Consider the following 27,750-nt stretch of genomic DNA (forward strand, 5'->3'; position numbering starts at 1 on the left):
TTCCCCTTTCCCTCTTCCCAGTTTCACTGGTCACTTAACAAGTAAAAATTTCATCTACAACTGGTTTCCATTTTTTGTTTCTATACTAATCTCAGTAAACAACCACTAATCTTTCCTGGTAATGTTTCATTTGGTGCACAATATGGGACTTGAAAAAGACTTGGCTCTTATAACAGAGCTGTGTGGCTGGACTTAAAAAAGAGAAGACTACACAATGTTCATACTGAACCAGTGGAAATGATCCTTGGCAGGCTATGCCTCCGAAGAAACATGAAAATGCTCATCCACCCACTCAACCACCAACTACCACCTATCTCCAGGTAAACCTCCAGACTGATTTTGCTTTTAGGAGGTGGGGGGAGGCGGAAATAGCAAGCACAACAGTTTAGGAATTAAGCCATATATGAAAAAGCCAACGCCAGCATCATACTGAATGGAGAAAAGCTGGAACCCTTCCCACTGAAATCTGGAACAAGACAGGGATGTCCACTTTCTCCACTACTATTCAACATAGTCCTAGAGGTACTCGCTGAGGCCATAAGACAAGAAAAAGAAATCAGAGGAATCCAAATGGGAAATGAAGAAGTCAAACTCTCACTATATGCAGATGATATGATTCTTTATGTAGAAGAGCCAAGAGACTCAATACAGAGACTGCTAGAACTTGTACGAGAGTTTGGTAGAGTGGCAGGGTACAAAATTAATGAACAAAAATCAACAGCCATAGTGTATGCGAACAGCCCCAAGATAGAAAAAGATCTAACCAGCAAAATACCATTCAAAATAACAGAGAAAAGTATGAAATATCTGGGAATTAACCTAACCAAAAATGTAGGAGACTTATTTGAAGAAAACTACAAACTACTTAAAAAAGAAATTGAAGAAGACCTCAAAAGATGGAGTAACATCCCATACTCCTGGATAGGTAAAATCAATATCATTAAAATGTCTATACTCCCAAAAGCAATATATACATTCAACGCAATCCCAATCAAATTGCCCAAAACATTCTTCACAGAACTGGAAACAATAATCCAAAGGTTCATCTGGAATCACAAAAAAACCACGGATAGCTAGAACCATCCTGAAGAACAGGAAGTTAGCAGGGGGAAATCATAGTTCCAGACCTCTGGACATACTATAGGGCAGTGGTTATCAAAACAGCGTGGTACTGGCACAAAGATAGAGAGGAAGATCAATGGAGCAGAATAGAAACACCAGAAGGAAACCCACACAGATACAGCCAAATAATCTTTGACAAAAAGACAAACGACAATCCAAGCAAATGGGAAGGTCTGTTCAATAAATGCTGTTGGGACAACTGGTTAATAGCCTGCAGAAACAAAAAAAAAAAATAGATCCACATCTCTCACCATACACTAAGATCAGATCTAAATGGATAAAAGACCTAAATCTACATCCAGAAACCTTCAAACTTTGGGAAGAAAATGTTGGAAACACACTGCAACACTTAGGAGTAGGCCCTCACTTCCTAAAAAAGACTCCAAATGCAGTAGAAATCAAGACCAAAATAAACAATTGGGACCTCATCAAACTAAGAAGCTTCTGTACAGCTAGAGAAACAATCAACAAAGTAAAAAGGCAACCCACAGAATGGGAGAAGATCTTCGCACACGACATAGGTGATAGAGGGCTAACCTCCAGAATATACAAAGAGCTACAAAACAACCAAAATGTCAAAACAAACAAGCCACTCAAGAAATGGGCACGGGAAATGGGCAAACACTTCACAAAGGAACAAACCCAAATGGCAAATAAACATATGAAAAAATGCTCAAGTTCCCTGGCAATAAGGGAAATCCAAATTAAAACATCAATGAGGTACCACCTAACACCAGTAAGACTGGTCCACAGGAATAAAAGCACCAACAACACTTGTTGGCGAGGTTGCGGGGAAAAGGGATCCCTACTCCACTGCTGATGGGGCTGCAGGCTGGTACAGCCTCTATGGAAATCAGTATGGAGAATGTTCAAACAACTCAAATTCAACATACCGTATGATCCAGCAATAGCACTCCTAGGAATATATCCAGAACACTTGTTTTATGAGAAACCAACATGCACTCCTATGTTCATAGCAGCACAATCAGTAATTGCAAAAACATGGAAGCAACCAAAATGCCCATCAACAGAGGATTGGATAAGAAAGCTATGGTTCATCTACTCCATGGAATACTACTCAGCTATTAAAAAAACCAAAATGCAGTTCTTTGTGGCCAAATGGGCCAAACTGGAAACCATAATGCTAAGGGAAATGAGCCAATCACAAAAGGTTAAATACCACATGTTTGCCTTAATTTAAGATGATATGATGTTATGTATAACATGTTATGTTTTGAATGTTATATGTTGTGTATAAACTAAAATTGAAGTGTAGGTGAGGTGGTCACAGAAGGTGGCTGGGAACTCGCATTTACTTTTAACATATTGGTTACTCATTACTATGTCAATTAATTCCATAATGATGTAAATTTTTGCTGATGGTATGTTGGAGCTTTCAATTGACTGGGATGATACTCTGCTGGCTCTGTCTTCAGACCAGAGAGGGTATACCTAAGAAGCCATTGAACTTGACTGGACAATAAGATGCTGGACTCTATGTTTGGTATACGCTTGCAATGGGGGAATCTCAACTGAACTTGAGCCGTGGTTATGCAACAAGGTGGAGGAATCCACCATGGTGGGAGGGTTTGGGGAGGGGTGGGGAGAACCCAAGTATCTATGTAACTGTGTCACATAATACAATGTAATTAATGAAATTAAATAATAAATAATTTTTAAAAAGATGTAACCAGCACATAATACACTACATGCATTTACAGTGTACAAGTTGAGGTCAGTGTTGTGGCATAGTGGGTCAAGCTGCCACTTTGGATGCCCACATCCTTCACCAAAGCGCTGATTGGAATCTGGCCTTCTCCACTTTCTGTTCATTTTCCTGCTAGTGTGCCTGGGAAGCTAGTGGGCCTAAGTGCTTGGGTTCCTGCTATCCATCCTGGGCTCTTGGCTTTGGCCTGGTCCAGCCCTGGCTATTACAGGCATTTGGGGAACTGAATCAGTGGATACAAAAGCTGGCATTGTCTGTGTCTCCCTAAATGTTACTGTGTCTTATAAATCAATAAACACATTATAAAAAAAAAAAACAGGCTATAGTGACCAACTACCTATTTTCACTTTTCCTATCACATCGATTTCCATTTTGGAAGTAATGCTATGGGTGCTTGTAGTTGGAAAACTCCTGTTGGAGGATTGACAGTCCCTGGAAGAGGCCTGTTTTCTGCATGACTTGAAACTCCTTAAGTGTATCCTGAATCCCAACCACTTGACATGGGACCAAAGTTCTTGGCTCCTTTTTCATGCTTCAGGTTGATTTATCCTCATTGCAGGAATAATGAGATTTCTGGCACCACCAAATATTCACTTTGGATTTAATTTTAAAATTTTAAGATGGTTTTATATTTATCAGGAATTCAGTTATAGATAGAGGATGAGAGACAGATAAAAAGATGTACCATGTACTGATTTACTTCCCAAAAATCCAAAACTGTCACAGCTGAACTGATTCAAAGCCAGGAGCCCGGAGCTTCTTCTGGGTCTCCCACACTGGTGTAGCATTACAAGGGTGTGGCTTGTCCTCAAAAGCTTTCCCAGGCCACAGGCAGAAAGCTGGATGTTACATGGGGCTGCCAGGGCACAGACCAGTGTCCATATATGATCCCAAAGCATGCAAGGTGAGGGCCAGCCACTATCCTAACATGCCATGCCCTCGGGTTTGATATTTAGAAATGACGTATGTGGGCCTTTGGATGACCTCCTCTACACTTCATAGATAAATTGAGAAAAAGTCATTTTCTTCAATTTTGTCACTCATGTGGCCTCCTACCTCTGACAGCTGAACAGCCGTAGAATGGCAGGTGTTTGAAGCTGTGTAGTAGCAGCGATTTCCTTGCTGATTGAGAGAAAACCAATGGGAAGTATCTTACCCACAGGTTCTTGTCCAGACAAGGAATGCTCAGGGCACACTTAAAAATCTGAGACACTTCTGAAAAATTTTGCTGTCTCCATTCAAGAGGCACACCATCTCCTGGCTCTCCCCCAAGAAATGATATTTGATTCTCTCTGCTTTCTACATTTACCTGGTCACTTTGCAAATAAAACTTCTCTCAGCAAATGGGGAAAAAAAGGAGAAATAATGAAATCCTATTTCTCAAGTCTCATTTTTGTACAATTTCCCTTTCATATTGTGCTTCAATTATGGCCAGAGTTAATGTTAAGCATCTTTGTAGCAATGCAGCACTCTTGTCGGTTATTATATAATTTTTGTAATTACAACTGGCCTGAAGATTATTTGTTCACCTTTCTGATTAGCTCCAAGCAGCTCATTCTTTCCATGGGGATCTGAAATGAGGAAAAAGTAACCATATGTATGAATAACATCTAAATATTTCTTTTTAAGTTCTCAAGTGAAGCCAATGAGATTTGTTGCCATTCTAGATACAGCACATTTTCATATTAGCAAAATGTGGACATTTATGAGCATCTATTAATGCCTTAACATAATACCCTTTTTTAAAATAAAAATTTCAACTATTGGAGATTGTGTATTTAAGTTAAACAGGATATGACAGAAAATATAGCATAAAATTCAAAATAAGTCTTGGGTATCTTACATCGCATCTCAGCACTAGTTTGTCTTTTCCTGGCTACACTACTACAAACACAACTTCCTAATAATGTATCTTTGGAGGTGGCAGGTGTGATTCAAGTATTTGGGATCAAGAAAAGACACATATATACTTCTACATTTATGGTGACAGGCTGATTCTTGCTCCAACTTGAGGATCACATCAGGCTTTGTCATGGAGTACCCTGTTAATGGAGAATGATGCAGATTTTCTGAAATTACCACTAGTCTCACCAACTACTACACTTTATAATCTCTTCTTTCAGTAGCAAACTATACAGAAGTGTTTTCCTTAGGCATGACACAACTTCACTCACCCAAGAACAGCAGATTGTTATAGGTCTCAAGCATCACCTCCCTGTACAGGTTCCTCTGAGTCTTGTCCATTGTCTGCTGTTCTTCCTGGGTAAAGTCCACAGCCACATCTTCAAAGGACACAGACACCTGTAACAGCACATGTCTCCTCAGTTCTGGATTATTAAATTGAAACACTGACAGTGCATTCTCTGTGTATTTAACTTACAACTTCTATGAATGCAGTTTAACCTACAATTTATATACCATCATAGAGTAACTGTTAAATGAAAATACCTTGTGCTGTACTACTTTTGCAATTCCAATACTACAACAGAATATTCCTTATTCTTTTAAAGGTTGTTTTCTCTAACAATACTGATGAACTGTTGAAGGCATTTCTAGACTATCTCTTTAAGTGGAAGATATCACTCTGTCCATTATTGCCACTCTGCTTTTCAAATAAATTAGCATAAATAATCATATTGGCTCTGAGTCAAAATATTAACTCAGAACCTGTAACACTAAGCTGAGTTTAATTCTTCTGTGTATGTTTAATTTCAATCTTCTACGAATGTAGCTTAATTTACAATCTATATGGCAACATAGGGTAAAAACAAAACATCTTGTCCTGTAATATGTTTTCGAATTCCGAAGCTACAATACCCTTATTATTCTGTATCAGATGAGTTCATTGTGCAATCTTTTTTTTTTTTTCCTTTTTTTATTGGAAAGCCAGACATACGGAGAGGAGGAGATACAGAAAGGAAGATCTTCCGTCTGATGATTCACTCCCCAAGTCACCACAATGGCTGGAGCTGAGCCAATCGTAAGCCAGGAACCAGGAGGTTCTTCTTGGTCTCCAATGTGGGTGCAGGGTCCAAAGGCTTTGGGCCATCCTCGACTGCTTTCTCAGGCCACAAGCAGGGAGTGGGATGGAAAGCAGGGCTGCAGGAACTGAAACTGACACCCATATGGGATCTTGGTGCATGAAAGGGACGCACATTAACCGTAAGGGTATCATGCCAGGCCCTCATTGTGCAATATTTAGATACACATAAGCTAAATAACATGCTAGATTAGATAAGACAAATGCTTAATATTGCACAAGATAATGAGAAAAATTTTTGGTAGCTTACTAATTATTTTCTCAAAAGTGCTGTGATACTTAAAAATATTTTAAAGCAATAATAAAATTAAATTTTCTTATTTCAAAGTGAAATAATGGAACACTTAAATATTTTAAAACTCTACTTGCATGAGGAAATATTTTCTACAGCTTACACTGTTATCAAATATGTATAATATATGATCATATCAATAATACATATTATATGTGCACATACTCAAAAGTTTAAAAATTATGGTAATTCCAGTGTATATATATAAAACAATCTGTATGTGTATACATATATTCCTGTTTTTTCCACTTTTCAGTATGCCCATATTAAAATTCTTTCAACTTTGTTTTTGCTTTACTTTTTATGGAATAACATCATTAAACTGAAATTCTAATTTCTACATAGTAACATACAAATGTTACTACTTAGGAGACACACAAATGATAGTCTCATACAAAACTATCTTCTTCTGATAATTAGTTGGTATCAGCCAGTCAAAGCCTGCCAGTTGAAGAGAAAAATATACATGTAAGATAAATGTCATGCTGTAACAAACCTAGTTCTTTTTTTAAAAAAAAAATTAGAAGCCCTTTCGCCCAGATTACCCAGTTATCTGGGTTTTTCTTTTGTTCCAGTTATTTATTTAGTAATTTTAACATAAAAATAAAGCTAATGTAGCTGATATACATAATTTTAACAGTATGATACTTCTTTCAAATCTTCCTTTTTCCCCTGTTGCTCTCTTAAACATGGGAAATAACATGTTTTAAATTCATATTGTATTCAAGATCTTAATTTTTCAGGAAATGATTAAAAGGAAAGTAAAATGACCAATTAAATAGGTAAGCAGTATAAATATAATGAAATGAAAAGATATGTTTAAATCATATAATTTACAAACATAGATCATTAATTATAGTATGATATCATCATTCACTATTTGACAAAGATTGCACCAATACTGACATATACCATTGTTTCTTCCCCCTTTTGTTGTTGCTTGTGATTCCTTAAGGTATTCTACATAACAGAATAACCTATTTGTACATCTGTATTTAGGATATTTCACTTAACATCTTGCCCTCTAGATACACTCATTTTGATATAAAACACAGAATTTTATTTTCACAGGTGTTTTCCTTACTCAATTATCTAATGATGCACACCTCAATTCATTCCACATCTTGTTTATTATGAATAGTGCTGCTGTAAAACCAGATGCTATCTCTTTCATAACTTTCAGGAAATACAACTATAAGTGAGATTGCTAAAACTTACAGCAATCTTATTTAAATGTAATCTTTCATATTTTATTTAATCTTTTGATAAATATTTATTATTGCAAAGTCATACAGAGACAAAAAGCGACAAAAAGGAAAGTCATCCATCCGAAAATTGACTGCCCAAGTAACCTCAACAGCTGCTGCCATGCCAATTTGAAGCCAGCAGCCAGGAGCTCTTCCAGGTCTCCATTACAGATGCAGGATCCTAAGGCTTTGGGCCATCCTTAACTGTTTCCCAGGCCACAAGCAGGGAGCTGGACGGCAAGCAGCACTTCTGGGATTAGAACCGGCACCCATATGGGATCCAGGTGTGCACTCAAGGTGAAGACTTAGGCTGTGAGGCCACCACACTGGACCCAGCAATCTTATTTCTAATCTTTTAAAATTTTTATACTATTTTTCACGTGATGACTTAATTTATAACTCAATCAACATTGTAAAAAAGTTGCCATTTTTTACTTCCTCACCAGTATTTGTTACCCTTTCTTCCAGATAATAATAGCCATTCTGACAGGGTTGAGATATTTTTTTGTGATTTTGATTTACATTTCCCAATTGGCTATTTTGAGAACTAGATACTGAGGTTCTTTGATTATTTCTTTACCAAACAGAGGATGTTTATGTTGTTAAGGTCACATGGAACTTGAAAAATAAAAGTTGCCAATTTGAACAACACATGGGACTTCCTATGTCATGATATTTGGCAAATTATTAAGAGTGATATAAAGGCCCCAGCACGGTGGCCTAGCCACCATGCCTTGAACTTACGGGAATCCCATATGGGGCCAGTTTTAATCCTGGCAGTTCCACTTTCTGTCCGGCTCCTTGCTTGCGGCCTGGGAAAGCAGGAGGGATGACCCAAAGCTTTGGGAACCTGCACCCGCTTTGGAGACCTGGAGGAAGTTCCTGGCTCCTGGCTTTGGATCAGGCAGCACCAGCTGTTGTGACTTGGGGAGTGAATCATCAGACGAAGATTTTCCTCACTGTCTCTCCTCCTCTCTGTATATCCAACTTTGCAATAAAAACTAAACAAAACCTTTTAACAAAAAGTGACATAGAAATTCTAACAATGCAAAAAGCTTACACTACAAGTATAATCTCTCTAGAACAAAAAAAAAAACAAACAAAAAGCTTAATATTTACGAATGAAGCATGACTTCCATTTAGATTTGGAATTTTTTTGTTTTCCTGTTCTAACCGGAGATACAGAAATTGGAAAAGGGGCCTGACACAAGAGCCTAGAGGTGAAAGCCCTCACCTTGCATGCAACGGGATGCCATATAGGTGCCAGTGTGTGTCCTGTTAATACACTTCTCATCCAGCACCCTTCTTGTGCTGTGGGAATGTAGTGAAGGACAGTCAAAAGACTTGGGACCCAAAACCTCGGTGTTGAGTCCAGAAGAAACTCCAGGCTTCTGATCAGCCCTGCTCTTTCCATTACAACTCTTTGGGAGTGAGAGCAGATGAAGAATCTTTGTATCCTCTTCTTTCTGTATATCTGCATTGGTGTATATATATATATATATATGTGTGTGTTTATATATAAATGTACATATATATAAATGTATATATATATATATATATATAAATTTTCTATGTTTATTGTGGATGATGTATACATAGATGATCATCGTGGGAATGTCCAAGGGTTAGAGAAAAGTTAATGTGATCATTGTTTCCAAATTTTCTATTTCTCCTTCCTATGCAAATGGTTCATATCCTGGTTGTTCATTTCCCATCTAGCTCCCTGCTTGTGGCCTCAGAAAGCAGTAGACGGAGGCCCAAAGCCTTGGGACCCTGCCCCTGAGTGGGAATCCTGGAAGAAGTTCTTGACTTCAGATCAGTTCAGCTCTGGCAGCTCCAGCCATTGCAGCCATTTTGGAATTATACCAGTGGATGGAAGATCTGTCTCTCCTTCTCTCTGTAAATCTGACTTTCCAATCAAAATAAGTTAGAAAACACATTTAACAAACTGTACCTTAACAATGGTATTATAGGATCATTTGCGGTCATCAAGATTTCACTCCTCTTCACACATTATAGCACATTCAGTGTCAGCTGGATTTAAGAATTGTTACACCAACATTAAACATAGTTGGTACATTGAAAAAGTTATTAAGGTCAACACAAGGTAGACTTACAAGACAATCTTCATTTAATTTGTGTATCAGTTGCAAATTAAATAATCACATATTACAATATGATTGTCAACTCAAATGCAACTTGGTGGGCATGACTAACAGCCTACTGCCTATGACCTGACAAATGATTTAGAGCTGTGTGTGCAGTGCTTGACCCATGATATGACTGGAAGGTCTAAAGGGAGAGACATGTCTTCTAGTCAATTACAGTGTCATTGTTGTGTGAGAGGGCCATCAGGGACTGCCCTTCTGCTCTCTCTTCCTAGTGCGCATTAGCTGTGCTCACTTTAGAATAAGTGGACATGCTCCCTCAGACTATCCCCGATGGCTCTTGCAGCCCAAGAACACTGACACCTCATCCTTTTGGTGGTCTCGGGCATGTTCTCAGGAAAATCCCAAGACTCAAAAGCAATAAAAACAAATACCAATATGGATAAAGAAATAAATATATTTCTACAAAGAAGATAATCAAAAGGTTAATTAATTAGAATAGCAATTTTCAGCATGATTGAATATTAAGTGAATGAAAATGGCAACCACAATGATATACCACTTTCTATCCATTGCAATGTCCTTCATTAAAACAATCCAGGCAAGGATGGCTCAAACTGCCTTCAAGTAGCCAGGCCCTGTTCTGTCCCTCCAACCAGCCAAATGCAGCCAGTGGGACGAGAGTTCCGTTCTTTTGTGAACATTCCAAGGCCAGGATGGCTCAAGCTGCCTTTAAGCAACCAGACTGTGTTGTGCCCCCCCCCCCAGCCAAAGTTGGCCAGTGTGGTTCAGGATCCATTATGGCACCTAGCCCAGGCAAGAATGGCTCAAGCTGCCTTTAAGCAGCCAGGGCTGGTCTGTGCTCCTCCTGCCACCAGCCAAGAGCTGACACTGGTTCCAACATCACACTTACACTCTCAGCCCAGGCCAAGATGTCTGAAGCTGCATTCAACCAGCTAGGCTGGGCTGCTTGATTCCCAGGAACAGGAATTGTGGATTGCTCAGGAAAAGGGGTAAGGGAATATGTGGGAGTCAGGATCACTGAATGAGTATTTTGCAGGTGAGGAATGACTTCTGGAACACTTCTACTGACAAAAGCCACTTTACTTGCAGGTAAATGAGGAGGGTAACACTTAATGGCTTGGAAACTAGCACTGAGGAAATTTCTGGGTTCGATGAGTGCATCTACCCACATGGGAGAACTGAGCAGGATGGTTAACATGGACTACCAGCACCCACCAGTGCACACTTAAGGTAGGGCTAGGGGCCTGTCTGGCAGGGAAAGATTACACTACTGCCAATGAGTTTCATAGAAGGGGCAGATAATGTGAGGCTGGGCCATGGTACCAACATGCATGCTTAAGAACCAGGTCTGGGGGCAGATCATGTGGGGAATATGAGGGCTCAGCCTGTGGAACTGCAATTTCTGCAGGTTGTCCCAACAGCTGAGAGTTGTAAAGAGCTGAGCTGCACATGACCATAGAACCCTCTGACACACATGAATACTGGGATTGGGAACAAGACATACTGGTCTAGGATGCAGCACAGAGCAGTCTGCTGTGCAAAACATGCAAAGGATCTATGGCGGAGATGCTCAGATGCACAGAGGGGATATGGCAGTCTATTGGAGCCTGCAGGTGAAGGAGGACAGAAAAAAATGAAAACTACCCCAAGCAAGTATTAACCGTGAAGATCTGCCTGAATAGAAACTCTAGTTGGAATATCAACAAATGGATCTTAGAACAATTTCTTATGGAAACCACTTGAACAGAACCCTCAGAGCATCCTCCATAGCAGGGACCCTGGAAAATCAGATGACCATTCCATATCCCATGGTTCTATTGTGATTGGTATTCTGGGAGTGGCTTCTCTCCTACACTCCACCATCCCACAGACACAAGAAGAACATTTGGAAGCAATGGTCTCGTCCACTTCCCCGTAATTCTCCATCTTTCCTAGCTTAATCAGTATCCACATGTGCATGCATGGTCCCTCCTCAACCGTGTAAACATCATGAATATAAAATGTAAAAAAAGAACCATAAGAAATGAATTACTGTGATTCAAGAAACATATTTTGCAGTATATTTTTATGGCAGCCAAAGCACACTCTTATTTTCAACTATGCTGCCTATTGCCAATGAAAAATAACTGACCATGATCAAGGAAATCAAAGGTTATGACTTTAGATGGCCAACACTAAACAACAACAACACAATGTCAAAAAACCATCCTAAGTACTGATTTCTAAGTCTATGAAAAATAAGAAGCGAAGTCTAGGAGTAGAAAAAGGAAGTTCAAAGTACAGATTAGTGTAGAAATGAATAAAAATAGTATTCTGCAATACTGGAGATAAAGAATCAATAAACCTTTCAGTAGATTAATCAAAAAGTAGGCTCAAGTACCTAACACCAAAAAAAGAGGAACATATAAAATTTGATATCACAGAAGTACAGCGGATCAGGGCTGTCTGGACAAAGTGGGTGCAGCCATTGCTTGTGATATGAACATCCCATGCATACGCCACCTTACGTCATGGCTGCTTTATTTTTTTCTCTCTCTTTTTTAATAAAATTTACTTTTTTAAGGTCAGATATAAAGAAAAATTAAAAAGAGGAGAGACAGAGAAGATGATCTTCAATCTGCTGATTCACTCCCCAAATGGCCACAATGGCTGGAGTTGAGCAGATTTAAAGCCAGAGGCCTAGAGCCTATGTACCACATAGGTACATAGTTCTGGATCTCCCACACCAGTGCAGGGTCCAAAGGCTTTGGGCCATCCACCACTGTTTTCGCATGTCGCAAGCAGGGGGCTAAATGGGAAGTGGGAATGCCAGATTTAGAACTGGCACCCATATGGAATCCCAGCATTTGCAAAGCAAGGACTTACCCATTAGGTTATCGTGACAGGCCCAGCTGCTTTATTTCTGATCCATCTTCCTTCTTGTGCATGTGGGAATACAAAGGATGTCTCAAGTGCTTGATTCCCTGTACTGATATGGTTGAACTAGGAAGAAGCTTCAACCTGGACCTGCTTTAACCATTGCGGTTATTGGAGAGTGATAAAGCAGAAGGAAGACCTCTCTTTCTGACTCTCCCCCATTCTCTATAGTTCTGTCTTGCATATCAATAAACTAATTTTATTTTTTTATTAATTATTTTGCATTATGTGACAGTTTCATAGGTTCTGGGATTCCCCCATCCCCTCCCAACTCCCCTCCCCCCTGGTGGATTCCTCCACCTTGATGCAGTATTACAGCTCAAATCCAAACAAGATTTTTTCCTTGCAAACATATACCAAGCATAGAGGCCAGCTACTTGTTGTCCAGATGGGTTGAACAGTTTCTTGGGGAGACCATTTCTGGTCCGAAGTTAGAGCTGGCAGAATATCATCCCAGTCAATTAAGAGTCCTAATATAACATCAACAGCAATTTGCAACATTATGGAATTGACATGGTTTTGAGTAACCAGTATGTTAAAAAAAAAAAAAAAGAGAAGCAAGTCCTAACGACAACCTATGATTAGCTCATTGACATTTCAATTTTAGTTTATATACAGGACCGCCTGCTATATACCTTAACATGGCTATAGGGCACCATTCAGCTGTCTCGTGTCTATTTCATTTTAGTATTTAGCCATTTGTTGTGTTGAAGTATAATTTTGCTGATCTTGGCAGATTTTAGGATAATCTAGACTGGCTTGTAACTCTAACAAGATATTTGTTGACATTTAAGGTGCAGAACATTTTGTTTTGGGGTGGGGGGTTGTGCAGGGAAATCCCCAACACCATGGTGAGGAGTGACTAATCTTTGTGTCCCACCCAGTGAGACATGAGCCAATCCACTCCAGCTCTTTCCTGTCAAATTTAAAGCTCTACTCTCTGTTGTTTGTCTATTTATTTTAGGTTTTTTTAGTTTGTATGATTGATTGTTTGCTGTGAGGGGTTTTCGAAGCAATCCCGACGGTCATTGCAAGGGAGGGTGGGGGTCCAGAGGTGGAGCCAGGCTCGGACCAGAGAAAGCTCTCCTCCCTGGTCCCGAAGGACATTTATTGTTCTTCTGTTTCTGCGGACCGCTCAGGGCTTCTGGTTGTCTTTCCGATGACGTTGGTTTCTGCACGGTAGTGTTTGGACTTCTTCCATCCCCAGTGGAAGCTCCGGTTGTGGGTGGGTGACCTCAGAGTACTCGGCCTCCTAGGGCATCCAATTCCCTGTGGCCTCCTTGGCAGTTGGGATATAGTCCTTGTTGCTCATATTAATAGTTTGTGGTGAAGGTCTAGAAGACTTCTTGGTAGGGATCCAAGCTTCCTCCTTACCACCTGCTCCACTCTGGAGTGCCCCCCTGCTCCACGCACATGACCTCCTCTTAAGAGGTTGTCAGGATCGCACCCGATTCCCCCCTCATGCATTGGTATAGTAGTTTTACTGTTGTTTAGTGCCACTTTGAGTCTGTTGTCTATGAATTACCAGATTTGATCTTGATAGGCTATATTGTACTTTTTCCTCACTCTTTTTATGGTCCTGAAAGATTTCCCTGCACTCCCCCCCCCCCATTACAGGTTAACATAGCGTATTGAGGGTAGAGTAGGTTTTACAGTTTTTTGATGTAGATCTTAAGTATTCTGACATTAATTGTTGTTTTATAGATTGTATCGCATTATCTTATTGCATTGGATACAGGTTGTTAGAGATTGCAATAATATTACAATATACAGGTACTATCTTCCAGGTTGTCATCTTTTCATCTCAAATTAAGGCAAACATGTAGTATTTAACCTTTTGGGATTGGTTCATTTCTCTTAGCATGATGGATTCCAGTCGGGCCCATTTGACCACAAAGAACTGCATTTCATTTTTTTAAATAGCTGAGTAGTATTCCATAGAGTAGATTGAACCATAGCTTTCTCATCCAGTCTTCTATTGATGGGCATTTTGGTTGCTTCCATGTTTTTGCGATTGTAGATTGTGCTGCTATGAACATAGGCATGCATGTTGGTTTCTTGTGTAGGAGATGTTTTGGATATATCCCTAGGAGTGCTATTGCTGGATCATATGGTATGTTGATTTTCAGTTGTTTGAGTATTCACCAAACTGATTCCCATAGAGGCTGTACAAGTGGAGAGGCAGCAGTGGAGAAGCGTTCCCTTTTCCCCACATCCTCGCCAGCAAGTGTTGGTGGTATTATGTATGTGTGCCATCCTTACTGGAGTTAGGTGGTTAAGCTGCTATGCCAGGCCCAGGGATAGAAGATCTTTTTCTCTCTCTCTCCCTCTCTCTTTCTCTTCTCTCTGTAAGTCTGATCTCCCAATGAAAATAATATTTTTAAAAAGAAAAATACAATGAAGAATATAAAAAACACTGTAGGTGGAGGCTGTTTAATTTCTTTTAAATGTTCATTGTTAGTGTGAAGGGATGACTCTGATTTTTTAAAATTCTAGTGAATTTTGATCAGCGTGCACTTTAGTGGTAGTCTATGGTAGCAGTGCATTACTTCAATATATGCAGCACAAACTGAGTAACCAGATACCCAGGCTTTCTGTGTATCTCTGTTTTTGCAGCACACTAGGCCCTCCATTCCAGTTTATTCCATAAGTTTATCACATTGTGAACTACAGCCGCCACAGGCTGTGATGGAATGCTGGCTCTTGTTCCTTCTGTCTTACTTTCTTTTGCTACCTGTGCTACCTCCTTCCTATCCCCAGGAAACACTCTTCTCAACTAGTAATAATCACTATTCTGTTTGTAGCCATTGTTTTTGACTTTTAGGTATATGATAACATGTTAGATTGATTGCTGCATTAGCTCTATTTCATTGTATTATATTCAATTTCATGTATTTTGCGCAAATAACACTCTTTAAAGATTTATTTGTTTTTATTGTCTTAGCATTCATTAGGTTTCACTTAATAAATTAATGGGGAAATTTTAAAAACAAGTAGGGTTGAGTGTCTTCATTCCTATTTCTGTGCCTTTTATATCCTTCCCTTGCCTTCTTCCTTTGGGAAAATATTAATTTGCACCATGGTGAAAAGTTGGCACTTTTATTTCATCTTGGAGGAAATGCTTTTGATTTTTTGGCATTTAGTTGTGTCATGGCAATAGGTGTGTCATCTGTAGATATTATTTTATTGAGATATTGAGGCATATTGAGGTTATATCTATAAATATTTGTAGGTTTGCCCAACTTAAATATATAAGTTATGACAAAATAAACATTGAATTGTATTGAAAATTCCCTATCATATGACTTCATAGTATTTATTCTTTATCCTGTTTATGTGAAATATTTGGTTTGTTGATTTGCATTAATAGTCTGATTTTCTACATTCTCAGATTAGATACACCTAGATTATTATATGGAGTTCATTTTACATGTATTATAAGAATTTTACTTATTTTATCAGGTATACTGGTCTATGATTTTTTTTTTGTAAGAAATGTATATCTCCATTGGAAAGTCAGACATACAGAGAAGAGGGGAGACAGAGAGGAAGATCTTCTGCCCGATGATTCACTTCCCCAAGTGACCTCAGTGGCCAGAGCTAAGCTGATCAAAGCTAGGAACCAGGAGCTCTTCCAGGTGTCCCATGTGGGTGCAGGGTCCCAAGGCACTGGACCGTCCTGGACTACTTTCCCAGGCTGCAAGCTGGGGGCTGGACAGGAAGTGGGGCATTCGGGATTAGAACTGGTGCTACTATGGGATTCCAGCATGTTCAAAAAGAGGACTTCAGCCACTAGGCCACCTCACCAGGCCCTGGTCTATGATTTTTTTAAACTAGATTTTGAGATATGAAACTAGATTTTGAGATATTTCAGAAAAAGCATTAAGAAATTAATATACAGAAAACCAATTGTGAAGCAATGGAGAATGCATTGTTATTGCCTGAATCTGTTGTGCTTTTCCATTTAAAACATTGTGTAGGATAAGATCTCCCAACCATTGATTCAGTCTAGATGTGGCATGAAAGTGTTATTGGTCTCAGAATAAGTTTGGAACTGGTTTCTCCCTGTTCCAGCCAGCAGAGCCAGTAACGTGGACACAGAGAGGGTCTGGGGATGAAGCACCGACAGGAGACCAGTGATGGTAGAAGTCTCTGGAAGTCTCTTTTTATTGCTCCTTCACCTCTCCTTATATACTCTTTCCCCACATACTCATTTAGCAGGATATTGGATACAGATGAGTCCAATTAGTCTAGGTGTATTTAGCCACAAGCCCAGTTCCTGTTAGTTCCAAGCTAACATTTTTCATCTCTTTCTGATTCAGTTTGGTAGGCTAGCAAATATATGGAAATTAATCATTTCTAAGAACTTGTTTGTTTATAATTCTTGTTACTAGTCCCTAGTAATCCATTGCATTTCTTTTTTTTATTATTAAATATTTTATCTATGCAAGGCAGAGTTACAGAGAAAGAGGGAGAGTTAGAAAGAGAGATCTTGCGTCTGCTTTATCACTCTCCAAGTGACCAAGGTGGGTAAAGCAAGACCAGTTGGAATCCAGGATTCAGTGGAGTCTTCCAGTTCTCCCACATTAGTACAGAAACTCAAGCATTTGGGACCTCCTCTGCATTCCTACGTGCATTAGCAGGGAGCTGGATCAGAAGTGAAGCAGCCAGGGCTTGAAGTGACATCCACATGGGATGGTCACATCACAAGTAGTGGCAGAACCCATTCTATCACAGGCAGCTCTGGTCCACTGTTCTTCTGTGATAGCAATGTTAGCATGTGCTTTTTCTTTTTGATTTTATGTACTTGAGCCTACTCTTTTGTTAATTTAGCTAAAGGTTGATTAATTGTGTCTTTAAAAAAAATCTATGTTTCCGGGTCTTGCACGGTGGCCTAGCAGCTAAAGTCCTCCCCTCCCACACGATGTTATCCCATATGGGCAACAGTTCTACTTCTGGCTGCCCCACTTTCCCATCCAGCTCCCTGCTTGTTGCCTGAGAAAGTAGTTGAAGACAACCCAAAGATCAGGGACCCTGCACTCATGTGGGAGACCCGGAAGAGGCTCCTGGTGTCGGATCAACTCAGCTCCGGCTGTTGCAGTTACTTGGGGAGTAAATCATCGGGCAGAAGATCTTCCTTTCTGTCTCTCCTCCTCTATGTATATCTGATTGTCCAATAAAAATAAATATATTTTTAAAAAAACAATTTTTGCTTTATTTTCAGTATTTCTTAATATAAATTTTATTCATTCCTTCACTGATCTTTATTTTAAATTTCCTCTTATTACTCCTAGATTTTGTATTTTTCTGAGACTTGGAGATGAGTACTTTCAGTACTTAGGTTGCTAATTTGATATGTTGTGGTTGTTGTTAAGCATTGGCCATCTGAGTCATAACCTTTGACTTCCATATTTCTGTGATGATGATGGATTCTTTATCATTGGCTGTAGGAAGTTTAGTTACAAATAAGAATGTTTTCTTGGTTGCCATGACAGGTATTTTTTTTTTAAGATTTTATTTTTATTACAAAGTCAGATATACAGAGAGGAGGAGAGACAGAGAGGAAGATCTTCCGTCTGATGATTCACTCCCCAAGTGACTGCAACGGCTGGTGCTGTGCCGATCCAAAGCCAGGAGCCTGAAACCTCTTTCAGGTCTCCCACGTGGGTGCAGGGTCCCAAAGCATTAGGCCATCCTCGACTGCTTTCCCAGGCCACAGGGAGCTGGGAGCTGGATGGGAAGTGGAACTGCCAGGATTAGAACTGGTGCCCATATGGGATCCCAGGGCGTTCAAGGTGAGGACTTTAGCCGCTAGGCCACACTGCTGGGCCCCTGCCATAACAATTCTATAGAATACGTCTTAAGTCACAGTAATTCATTTCTTCTTGTTCTAATGATTGATATTGGGCGTGGTCTCCCTTGAGGTCTCTCTCCCTGGCCAACTCACAGCCTCCATTTTCCTGTTCCTTCGCGTGGTGTTCCTTGTGTCCATGTGCATCCTTTACTGAAGGAACCTAAGGCAATTTGAAATGGCTTCACGGTTATCATATTGTTTTCTGGTAATTGCCTTCTTTTAAAAGAAATTCATTTTTATTGGAAAGTTACATTTGCTGAGAAAAGGAGAGACAAACAAAAAGATCTTCCACTCAGTAGTTCACTCCCCAAGTGGTTGTAGTGGTCAGAGCTAAGCCAATTTGAAGCCAGGAGCAGCTTCTGGCTCTCATGTGGGTACAAGATGCCATGGTGTTCAGCTGTCCTTGACTGCTTTCCCTGGCTACAAAGAGGGAGCTGGATGGGAAGTAGAGCAGCCAGTATACTAACCGGCACGAATATAGGATGCCAGTGCATGCAAGACAAGGACTTTAGCCACGAGGCATCCACACTGGGCCCAGTAGTATTACCTTCCTAAAAGTGCTGTCTCAAAGTAGAGTCACATTGGTGATCCTCCTGTCCTAATTTGAAATTTAGAGAGACACATTTCTGTGCATAGCAGTTAGATACAACACTTGTATATGCATATATACACCATTATGAAAATGCTTGATGATCATATGCATGTAGTCATTTGCATGTAGAAAGAATAACAATTAACATTTGCGCTAATATTTATAGTTTTTTTTTTTTTTTAAGATTTATTACAAAGTCAGATATACAGAGAGGAGGAGAGACAGAGAAGAAGATCTTCCGTCCAATGATTCACTCCCCAAGTGAGCTGCAATGGCTGGTGCTGCACTGATCCAAAGCCGGGAACCTGGAACCTCTTCCAGGTCTCCCATGCGGGTGCAGGGTCCTAAGGCATTGGGCCATCCTCAACTGCTTTCCCAGGCCACAAGCAGGGAGCTGGATGGGAAGTGGAGCTGCCGGGATTAGAACTGGTGCCCATATGGGATCCTGGGACATTCAAGGTGAGGACTTTAGCCGCTAGGCCACACCGCCGGGCCCTAATATTTATAGTTTTTTAAAATATAAACTAAACGGCCCAGCGAGATAGTGTAGTGGTTAATGTCCTCGTCTTGCACGTGCCAGGATCCCATATGGTCGCCGGTTCTAGTTTTGGCAGTACTGCTTCCATCCTTAGCGTCATCCTTAGCCATTGAGCACTGCTCTGGCCCCAAGAAAGAATCCTTGACTTCAAAGTTCAAAACATCACGGTTTGTAAGGACAAAATTACAAATTGCCAATATTCAAGGTTATCTCAGGCTGGGCTCAATGTGGAACTACCTTACAGGATGGAAAATTATTAACTTAGTCACCATTAATGTCTTGGCAGATGGAACTCATTTCAGCAACCTCGCCAGTGGGTTCAAACATTCTGCCAAACAGGATGTTATTAGCTTATTCTCCTAGCATGGCTACAGTTCATGGCAGGGTTGTATCTGACCTAAATGGAATCCCTACTTTGAGGCTTATTACTTCACATCAGAAACTATGACACTTTGAGTGATATTCATGTTTCCCAGGTAATTGGAAGCCACGTTTTACATTTGAGGTCCATTTAAGGAAACTAAGTTGATTTAGAAAATGACCCCACTGTTTCAGGATATTTCTTTAAGGCCCAGTGCAGTGGCCTAGCAGATAAAGACCTCACCTTGAATGCACCGGGATCCCATATGGGCACTGTTCCTAATCCTGGCAGCCCTGCTTCCCATCCAGCTCCCTGCTTGTGGCCTGGGAAAGCAGTTGAGGATGGCCCAATGCATTGGGACACTGCACCCGCGTAGGAGACCTGAAAGAGGTTCCAGGTTCCCGGCTTCGGATCCGCGCACACTGGCCGTTGCAGTCACTTGGGGAGTGAATCATTGGACGGAAGATCTTCCTCTCTGTCTCTCCTCCTCTCTGTATATCTGACTTTCCAGTAAAAATAAATCTTTAAAACAATAATAGGGAAATACTTAATACCACCCAATTATTTTACTGTAGTATCCATTTTACAATGGTGTTTTGCTTTGTTATCTTGTAATTTGAACAATGGTTGTTGAAAAATAAGGAAGTGCTTGGGAGTAATATTATTTTTAAATAAGTAGTATATCTTTGCATTAACCTAACGAGAACTTGAGTTTAATCACTGCCAATTATTGAAATTGTTGATGCTGTTTCAAGGAAGCCTTCCTGACACTGTCCTCTGTAAAGCATTATTCTTGCCCAGGGAAGATGATGGTTTTTGTGTTTCCGGCCATTGTGTCTGATTCCTGTCTTGACATTACTTAGCACAATAGGAGCCGCTAAGGAGACTAGGAACAAGCAGGACCAATTCCTAACTCCCTCTCCCCACCTTCTCTTGCAGGTGTAGCCCTGCAGCCCACCACATACTTCCAAGACATGCTTTCAAACACACCTTCAGTAAGTTGTATGCTTACTTCTCAGCTTGATTTAAATTGTATTGTAGGGGCTTTATGTTTCCTAAACTCAAATGATAACCCAAGAGGAAAGAAAGTAAAATTGTCATAACTAATACATTGGAGCAGCCAAAGTTGATTGAAACTTTCTCTCCACATTTTCTAATGTCATAAGACAGACATATTATTTACATGATTCAATTTGAAACTAAAATTGATGGGCCCGGTGCTGTGGCCTAGTGCCTAAAGTTCTCGACTTGGATGTGCCAGGATCCCATATGGGCACTGGTTCTAATCCCAGTGGCTCCATTTCCCATCCAGCTCCCTGCTTGAGGCCTGGGAAAGCAGTTGAGGATGGCACAAGGCCTTAGGACCCTGCACCCATGTGGGAGACCTGGAGGAAGTTCCTGGCTCCTGGCTTCAGATCAGCACATCACCAGCCATTGTGGTCACTTGAGGAGTGAGTCATCGGATGGAGGGTCTTCTTTGCAATGGCAATAAATAAATTTTTTAAAAAAAGAAGAAGAAACGAAAATTGTTAATTACTGTGGTATATCAAGTTTGAAATGAGTTTTGCAGATCTTATACATGATACAACAAAAATCATTGAGTACCAAACTAAAAATAAACACTCAAGCTTTTTGAGTAGTAGAAGTTTCCAAATATTCATATTTTCGCTTTTTTGGAAATGCCTAATAATATTTGGAAGCTATAGTATGTTCATGAGCTGCAACAGGAATGAGTGGAATGAAATATGCTGCATGTTCTTTTGTTCAAGATTTAAATAAATCCTTTTTATTTACTTATTTAAAAGACTGAATTACAGAAAGAAGAGAGAGACAGAGACCTGTCTGCTATCTGCTGATTGTATCTCCAAGTGGTCCCAATGTCAGGGCTGGGCCATGTCAAAGAGAAGAACTAGGAGGTCCAACTGAGTGTTCCACCCAAATACTTGAGCCATCTCCTACTGTTTCCAATGTACATTAGCTTAGAGCTGGATTGGAATTGGGGCAGATGGTAGCTTAATGTGCTATGGCAGGATACCTTTTCCTATTGCAGGCGGTTTTCCCTTCCCTTCCATTCCCTTCCCTTCCCTTCCGCTCCCTTCCCTTCCCTTCCCTTCCCTTCCCTGAAAAGTAGAGCTACTGAGAAGAGGAAAGGTGGAGAGAGTCTGCCATCTGTTGGCTCATTTCTCAAATAACTACAATGGCCAGAGGTAAACATGTCTGAAGCCATGAGTCAGGAGTTTTGTCCATGTCTGTGACTTGGTTACAGGAAACCAGATGCTCCAGCCATCCTCCACTTCTTTTCCAGGCCTGTTATCAGAGAGCTGGATCAGAAATAGAGCATGCAGGATATGAACCATTGCCCACATGGGATGCCAGTGTCTTTATCTGCTAAACCACATTGCTGGCCCCTTTGTATTATCTCTGCTTTCTATTTGAAATGCAGAGTTGCACAGAAAAGGTGAGAGACAGTAAGAGAGATAATCTTCCATCTGTGAGTTTACTTGCCATATACGATAGCAAAAGCTTAGCCAATCCAAGGGCAGGAACGACTTTTGGATCTCCCACATGAGCAAAGGTGTTCAAGGACTTGACCCATCCTCTGCTGCTTTCCCAAGGCAAAAGCAGGAAACTGGATTAAAAGTGGAACACCCAGGCCCAGCATGGTAGCTTAATGGCTAAAGTACTTGCCTTGTATGAGACACAATCCAATATGGGCACTGGTTGGTATCCCAGCGACCCGGTTTCCCAGGGACCTGGCTTCCCATCAGCTCCCTGCATTTGGCCTGGGAAAGCAGTGTATGACAGCCTAAGGCCTTAGGTCTCTGCATCTACATGGGAGACCCAGAAGAAGCTCCTGGATCCACTCCACTCTGGTCATTGCTGTCCAACGACAAAAGCAGGAAACTGAATTGGAAGTGGAACACCCAGGTCATGAGCTGCACCAATATGGAAAACAGCCTACCATGCCATAGCTCATCCCACAGATATTGACAGCTTTAAAAGGAAACAGATTCAGACCAAGAAAACACTTACATGCTCCCTGCTTCTTCCACATGATACCCTATACTGGTTCCAACGTTTGGGAGAATGTTAACAAGATAGGCAGTCTTTGAATACCATTTTTCATATTTGTTTCATCATTTTACACTTACATCAGAAATGCCTAATTTCAGTTTCTCTTTGTGAACATTTGTTTATGAAGGATGTTGCAATGGATATAAAGTGACATTCATTATGGTTGTCATTTTCAATCACTTAATGATAAATCATCCTGAAAATCTGCTTGTGCTAAGTAGCTATTTCTCATAAACTTTTCTCCTTTTCGCTTCTTATGGGAGTCTTGATATGCAAAAGGTTTTAATTTACAGTATTTATAACTTTTTTGTTGCCCATGTTAGTTTTTCCTCTTTATTTGGTCTTAAAATCTTTAGGTGACAATCATATTCTTATTTTGCAAAACGCAATAATGTATATTGACACTGATGGACAAATTAAATGGAGATTACCCTGTAACTCTACCAACCATTGAGCTTAATAATTTTGTCAGTGTCCCACTATGCTTAATAATCTTGGCTAAACAATACCCAAAACCAGCCCACAATGAATGTGCTATATATAATATGTGAATAGGAGTGAGTTTGATGACTACAAACCCAAATTATAATGCTATTGTTAAGATACAATTTGTCAAATGTATTTCCTGATTTCCCTTCTGACTTTTTTTTCTCAGAGTATTTAGAATATTATTTCCCAACTAAATTCTGTGAGATCACAGAACAAGTTTCTAATTTAATTTCATGTGATCAGAGAAGCGACCTAATGATTTAAACACTTTGCCTTTTAGATCTTCTAGTCTTCATTTGTCTTAAAATATTGTTATTTTTTTATTTATTGGAAAGGCAGATAATAAAAGAAGATACAGAGAGAAAGACCCTCTGTACACTACTTCACTCCCAATGCAGCCTTAACAGCCAGAGCTGAACTGATCTGAAGCCAGGAGCTTCTTCTGGGTCTCCCATGTGGATACAGGATCCCAAGTCTTGGGGCCATTCTGAACTGCTTTTCCTGTCCTGCCATTATCACACTGGCCCCAATGATTGTACTTTTGACTTATACTTCAGCATATGTTTTGTCATAGTGCACAGAGTGATATAAAAATATTATCATTTATGTTTGTAATTGATATTTCAGCAGTTTTTCAGATACTGGAAAATAAATGCAAATTTTGTAACTTTGTGATTTTTTTTCAGTTTCTTATGTAAAAATTTTGTGTCATGTTTCTTGGGCATTTTGGCATACACATTTACTTCATAATTATGTCATTCTGATGCATCATCTTTTATGATGTAATGTTTCTATCTAGTGTGCAGACATAACACACATATGCACATGTTTGTATGTAGTGAACAAATTATACATATAAATACAAATTTTAGTTTAGTATATTTTTTCTAGCTTCCCTCCTGCTTGCATTCACCCTCCTTTCTTTTTTCCTTGTTGTTCTACTTTTTATAAAAACATACTTTGATTTCATTTCAGATTCACAAGTGTAACACTCCATTAGATAAATATATAAACACATGAAGATATATAATAGTAACAAAGAAGAAAAATCTACTTACTAGTCCTCAAGAGCTTAAACAAATGATATACAAAATACTGACAGACCAGAATATCACTCTCACATGGGTTACATTGTTTGGTGTTAGTGCATAATTTGAACACTATATATATTGTGGGGTTTTTCTTGTTTTTACATTGAAGATTCATTTGTTATTATTACTTTTAAAGATTTATTTCTTTTTATTGGAAAGGCAAATACATATACAGAGAGAAGGAAAGATCGAGAGGAAGATCTTCTGTCCAGTGGTTCACTCCCCAAGTGACTGCAATGGCTGGAGCTGAGCTAATCCAAAGCGAGGAGCCAGGAACTTCTTCTGGGTCTAGAAAGGCAGACACACAGAGAGGAGGATAGACAGAAAGGAAGATCTTCAGTGCGATGGTTCACTCTCCAAGTGACTGCAATGGCAAGTGTTGTGCCAACCTGGAGCTAGGAGTATTTTCCGGGTCTCCCACACAAGTGTAGGGTCCCAAGGCTTTGGACCATCCTCAATTGCTTTACCAGGCCTCAAGCAGAGAGCTGGATGGGAAGTGGAGCTGCTAGAATTAGAACCAGTCCCCATATAGGATCTCACCACTTTCAAGATGAGTACTTCAGTGACGACACTATCATGCCAGGCACCAGAAGACTATATAGTTGAAGACTGCATATATTTCTGGCAAATATGATATCCAGTGCCTTCAAAAGTTAATTAGAATCAGAGTCATTAGAGAAAATGATCACTTACTGAATAATAAGGGATATTGTATTGTCATTTGGAAGTATGAAAGTAATGCAGGGTAAGATATTTTCATTTTCATTTCACACTATGATGCATAGATTGTAAATTCAGCTGTATCCATACAAGTTGCAACTTAAACATATATAGAATGCACTGTCAGTCTTTCTATGTAGTGATCCAGCACTGAGGAGACATGTGTTTTTCTAGGTGTTGCTGTCATTCGAAGACGTGGCTGTGGACCTCACCCAGGAGGAATGGCAGCACATGAACAATGCTCAGAAAACTCTGTACAAGGATGTGATGCTTGAAACCTATATCAATCTGCTGTTCTTGGGTGAGTGAAATTCTGTCATGCCCAAACAGAATATCTTCTGTAGAGTTGACAAACTAAAGAGTTTTGAAAGTTTAGGACTTGATAGGTCTAGTATTTGAAGCTGTAAAGAACTTGAACATCTACCTGCCTGAGAATAATTCCTATTAGCCCTTTTGTGACACAGGTCCTGGAACCACGCTTTTCTCCTTGAAGTCCCCAAGTTAGTGCTTTCACAAAGGCTACATTATTTCTCATTAACAGGGTTCTACATTGCAAAGCCTGATGTGATCTTCAAGTTGGAGCAAGAATCAGTGCATCGGATAGGGGAAAACTCTGTAAACCAGGGTGTTCCAGGTAGGTCAGCAAAGAAGGTGGGGAGGATGGTAACATAGTTCAGTACATGTTGGCTGGGAAAGTTTCTTCCCAAAGGACAGCTAGTGTCATGCATGAGACACAGCATTCTATAGTCTGCATGTGCAGGTTTATTCTAACGATGCCTTCAACTATTAAAATTTCACAGTCTGAAGTAAAACATCTAGAACTGCATATTGATCTTTTACATGATCCCAACCATTTAGGTCATCATCTGCAACCTCCCAGGATATGTTTTCAGGAAGTTGTATTGGAAGCAGAGTAGCCAAGGTGAGACAGACTGGCTCTATTATGGGATGTAAGGCCTCAAGCATCTATAGAATTTCTGTATCATCTTTTCTGTCCTACCCCATCAACTTAAAATACAAAATTCCAAGTAATTTAAAATAAAAAAAAATTATTATTCTGAAGTATTAGTAAAAAAGATATAATGCTTATAACTGTCTACATTTTATTGATATTAAAGTGTGCTGTATCTAGAATGGCAAGCAACCTCATTCACTTTAGTTGAGCATTTGAACAAAAATACTTAGTTGTGATTCATGGATATGGTTACTCTTTTTTTCCTGATTCCAGAGCCCTACAAAAAGAATGAGCTGCTTGAAGCTAATCGGGAAAGTCAAGAAGGAATCTTCAGGCAAGTTGTAATCACAAAAATTGTGTAACTAAAAAAGAATTGTTTTGGGCCTGGCGGCATGGCCTAGCAGCTAAAGTCCTCACCTTGAAAGCCCCGGGAGCCCATATGGCCGCCGGTTCTAATTCTGGCAGCTCCACTTCCCATCCAGCTCCCTGCTTGTGGCCTGGGAAAGCAGGAGAGGACGGCCCAAAGCCTTGGGACACTGCACCCGTGTGGGAGACCCGGAAGAGGTTCCAGGTTCCCGGCTTCGGACTGGCACAGCACCAGCCCATTGCGGCTCACTTGGGGAGTGGATCATCGGACGGAAGTTCTTCCTCTCTGTCTCTCCTGCTCTGTATATCTGACTTTGTAATAAAAATAAACCTTAAAAAAAAAAAAAGAGTTGTTTTGCATAGATGCCTAATTTTAGCTCTGGCCATAACTGAAACATGATATTAAAGGGATAATGTACAAAAAAGAAACTTGAGAAACTTAATTCCTTTCTTTTCTGTCTTTTCATTGCACACAGAAATGTTTCATTTGCAGAGTGACCTGATAATCGTAGAAAGAGAAGGGAATGTAAAGTACTTCCTGGGCGAGAGCCAGGGAGAGTCTCATTTGAATGTAGAGAGTGAGAGGCACCCACATTTGTCAAAGCATCTTAGGTTTTAAGTGTTTCCTGATCTTGTCCTTCTCTGGGCCAGAACCTGTGGGAAAGACATTTCCCATTGGTTCTCTCTCAACAAGTCTGGAAACAGCTGCTAGTGTGCAATGCAAAATGTTCACCTTCTATTCTATGGGTGTTTAGATTTCAGAGGTGCAAGCCACGTGGTTGGTAGAATTGAGATAGGAGACAGAATGAAGGAACTGGTCTTTGCTCCATTCATCTGGGAAGTGTAGAGTGCATTGTGCAAAGGTCCACATGAGTCAAGATCAAATTTGGGCAGAATACTTGTGGGTGCCATGAGTCTCAGCCCTCTTCCAAAGAGGATAAACTAACTGGAGTATGAAAAAGGAATTTGGCACATGGTTACCATGACAGGATGTTGGCATTCAGAATCTGCCTAGGAAGTTTCAAGTCATGTAGAACAGTGGCCTATGCCAGGGACTCTCAGTCCTCAGGTTCCAAAGGTTTCTTTGAAATACACACACCCTTGGGCTGGGCAGCGTGGCCTAGTGGCTAAGGTCCTGACATTGATCCCATATGGCCGCTGGTTCTAATCCCGGCAGCTCCACTTCCTCTCTATCTCTCCTCCTCTCAGTATATCTGACTTTGTAATAAAAATA

At 40.1% G+C, this 27,750-nt stretch overlaps 1 protein-coding gene across 1 annotated transcript; it reads left to right on the forward strand.

Annotated features, from left to right (window-relative positions):
- The first annotated feature begins 254 nt into the window (after positions 1-254).
- Positions 255-26,512, forward strand: LOC131478077 (zinc finger protein 334-like). The gene is made up of 4 exons (XM_058655664.1): positions 255-320; positions 25,370-25,496; positions 25,737-25,829; positions 26,424-26,512. The coding sequence occupies exons 1-4, from the start codon at positions 255-257 to the stop codon at positions 26,510-26,512; spliced, it is 375 nt and encodes a 124-aa protein (XP_058511647.1).
- Positions 26,513-27,750: the final 1,238 nt, after the last annotated feature.

Source organism: Ochotona princeps, chromosome 27 (genome assembly GCF_030435755.1).
Source record: "Ochotona princeps isolate mOchPri1 chromosome 27, mOchPri1.hap1, whole genome shotgun sequence".
NCBI classification, from domain to species: Eukaryota; Metazoa; Chordata; class Mammalia; order Lagomorpha; family Ochotonidae; genus Ochotona; species Ochotona princeps.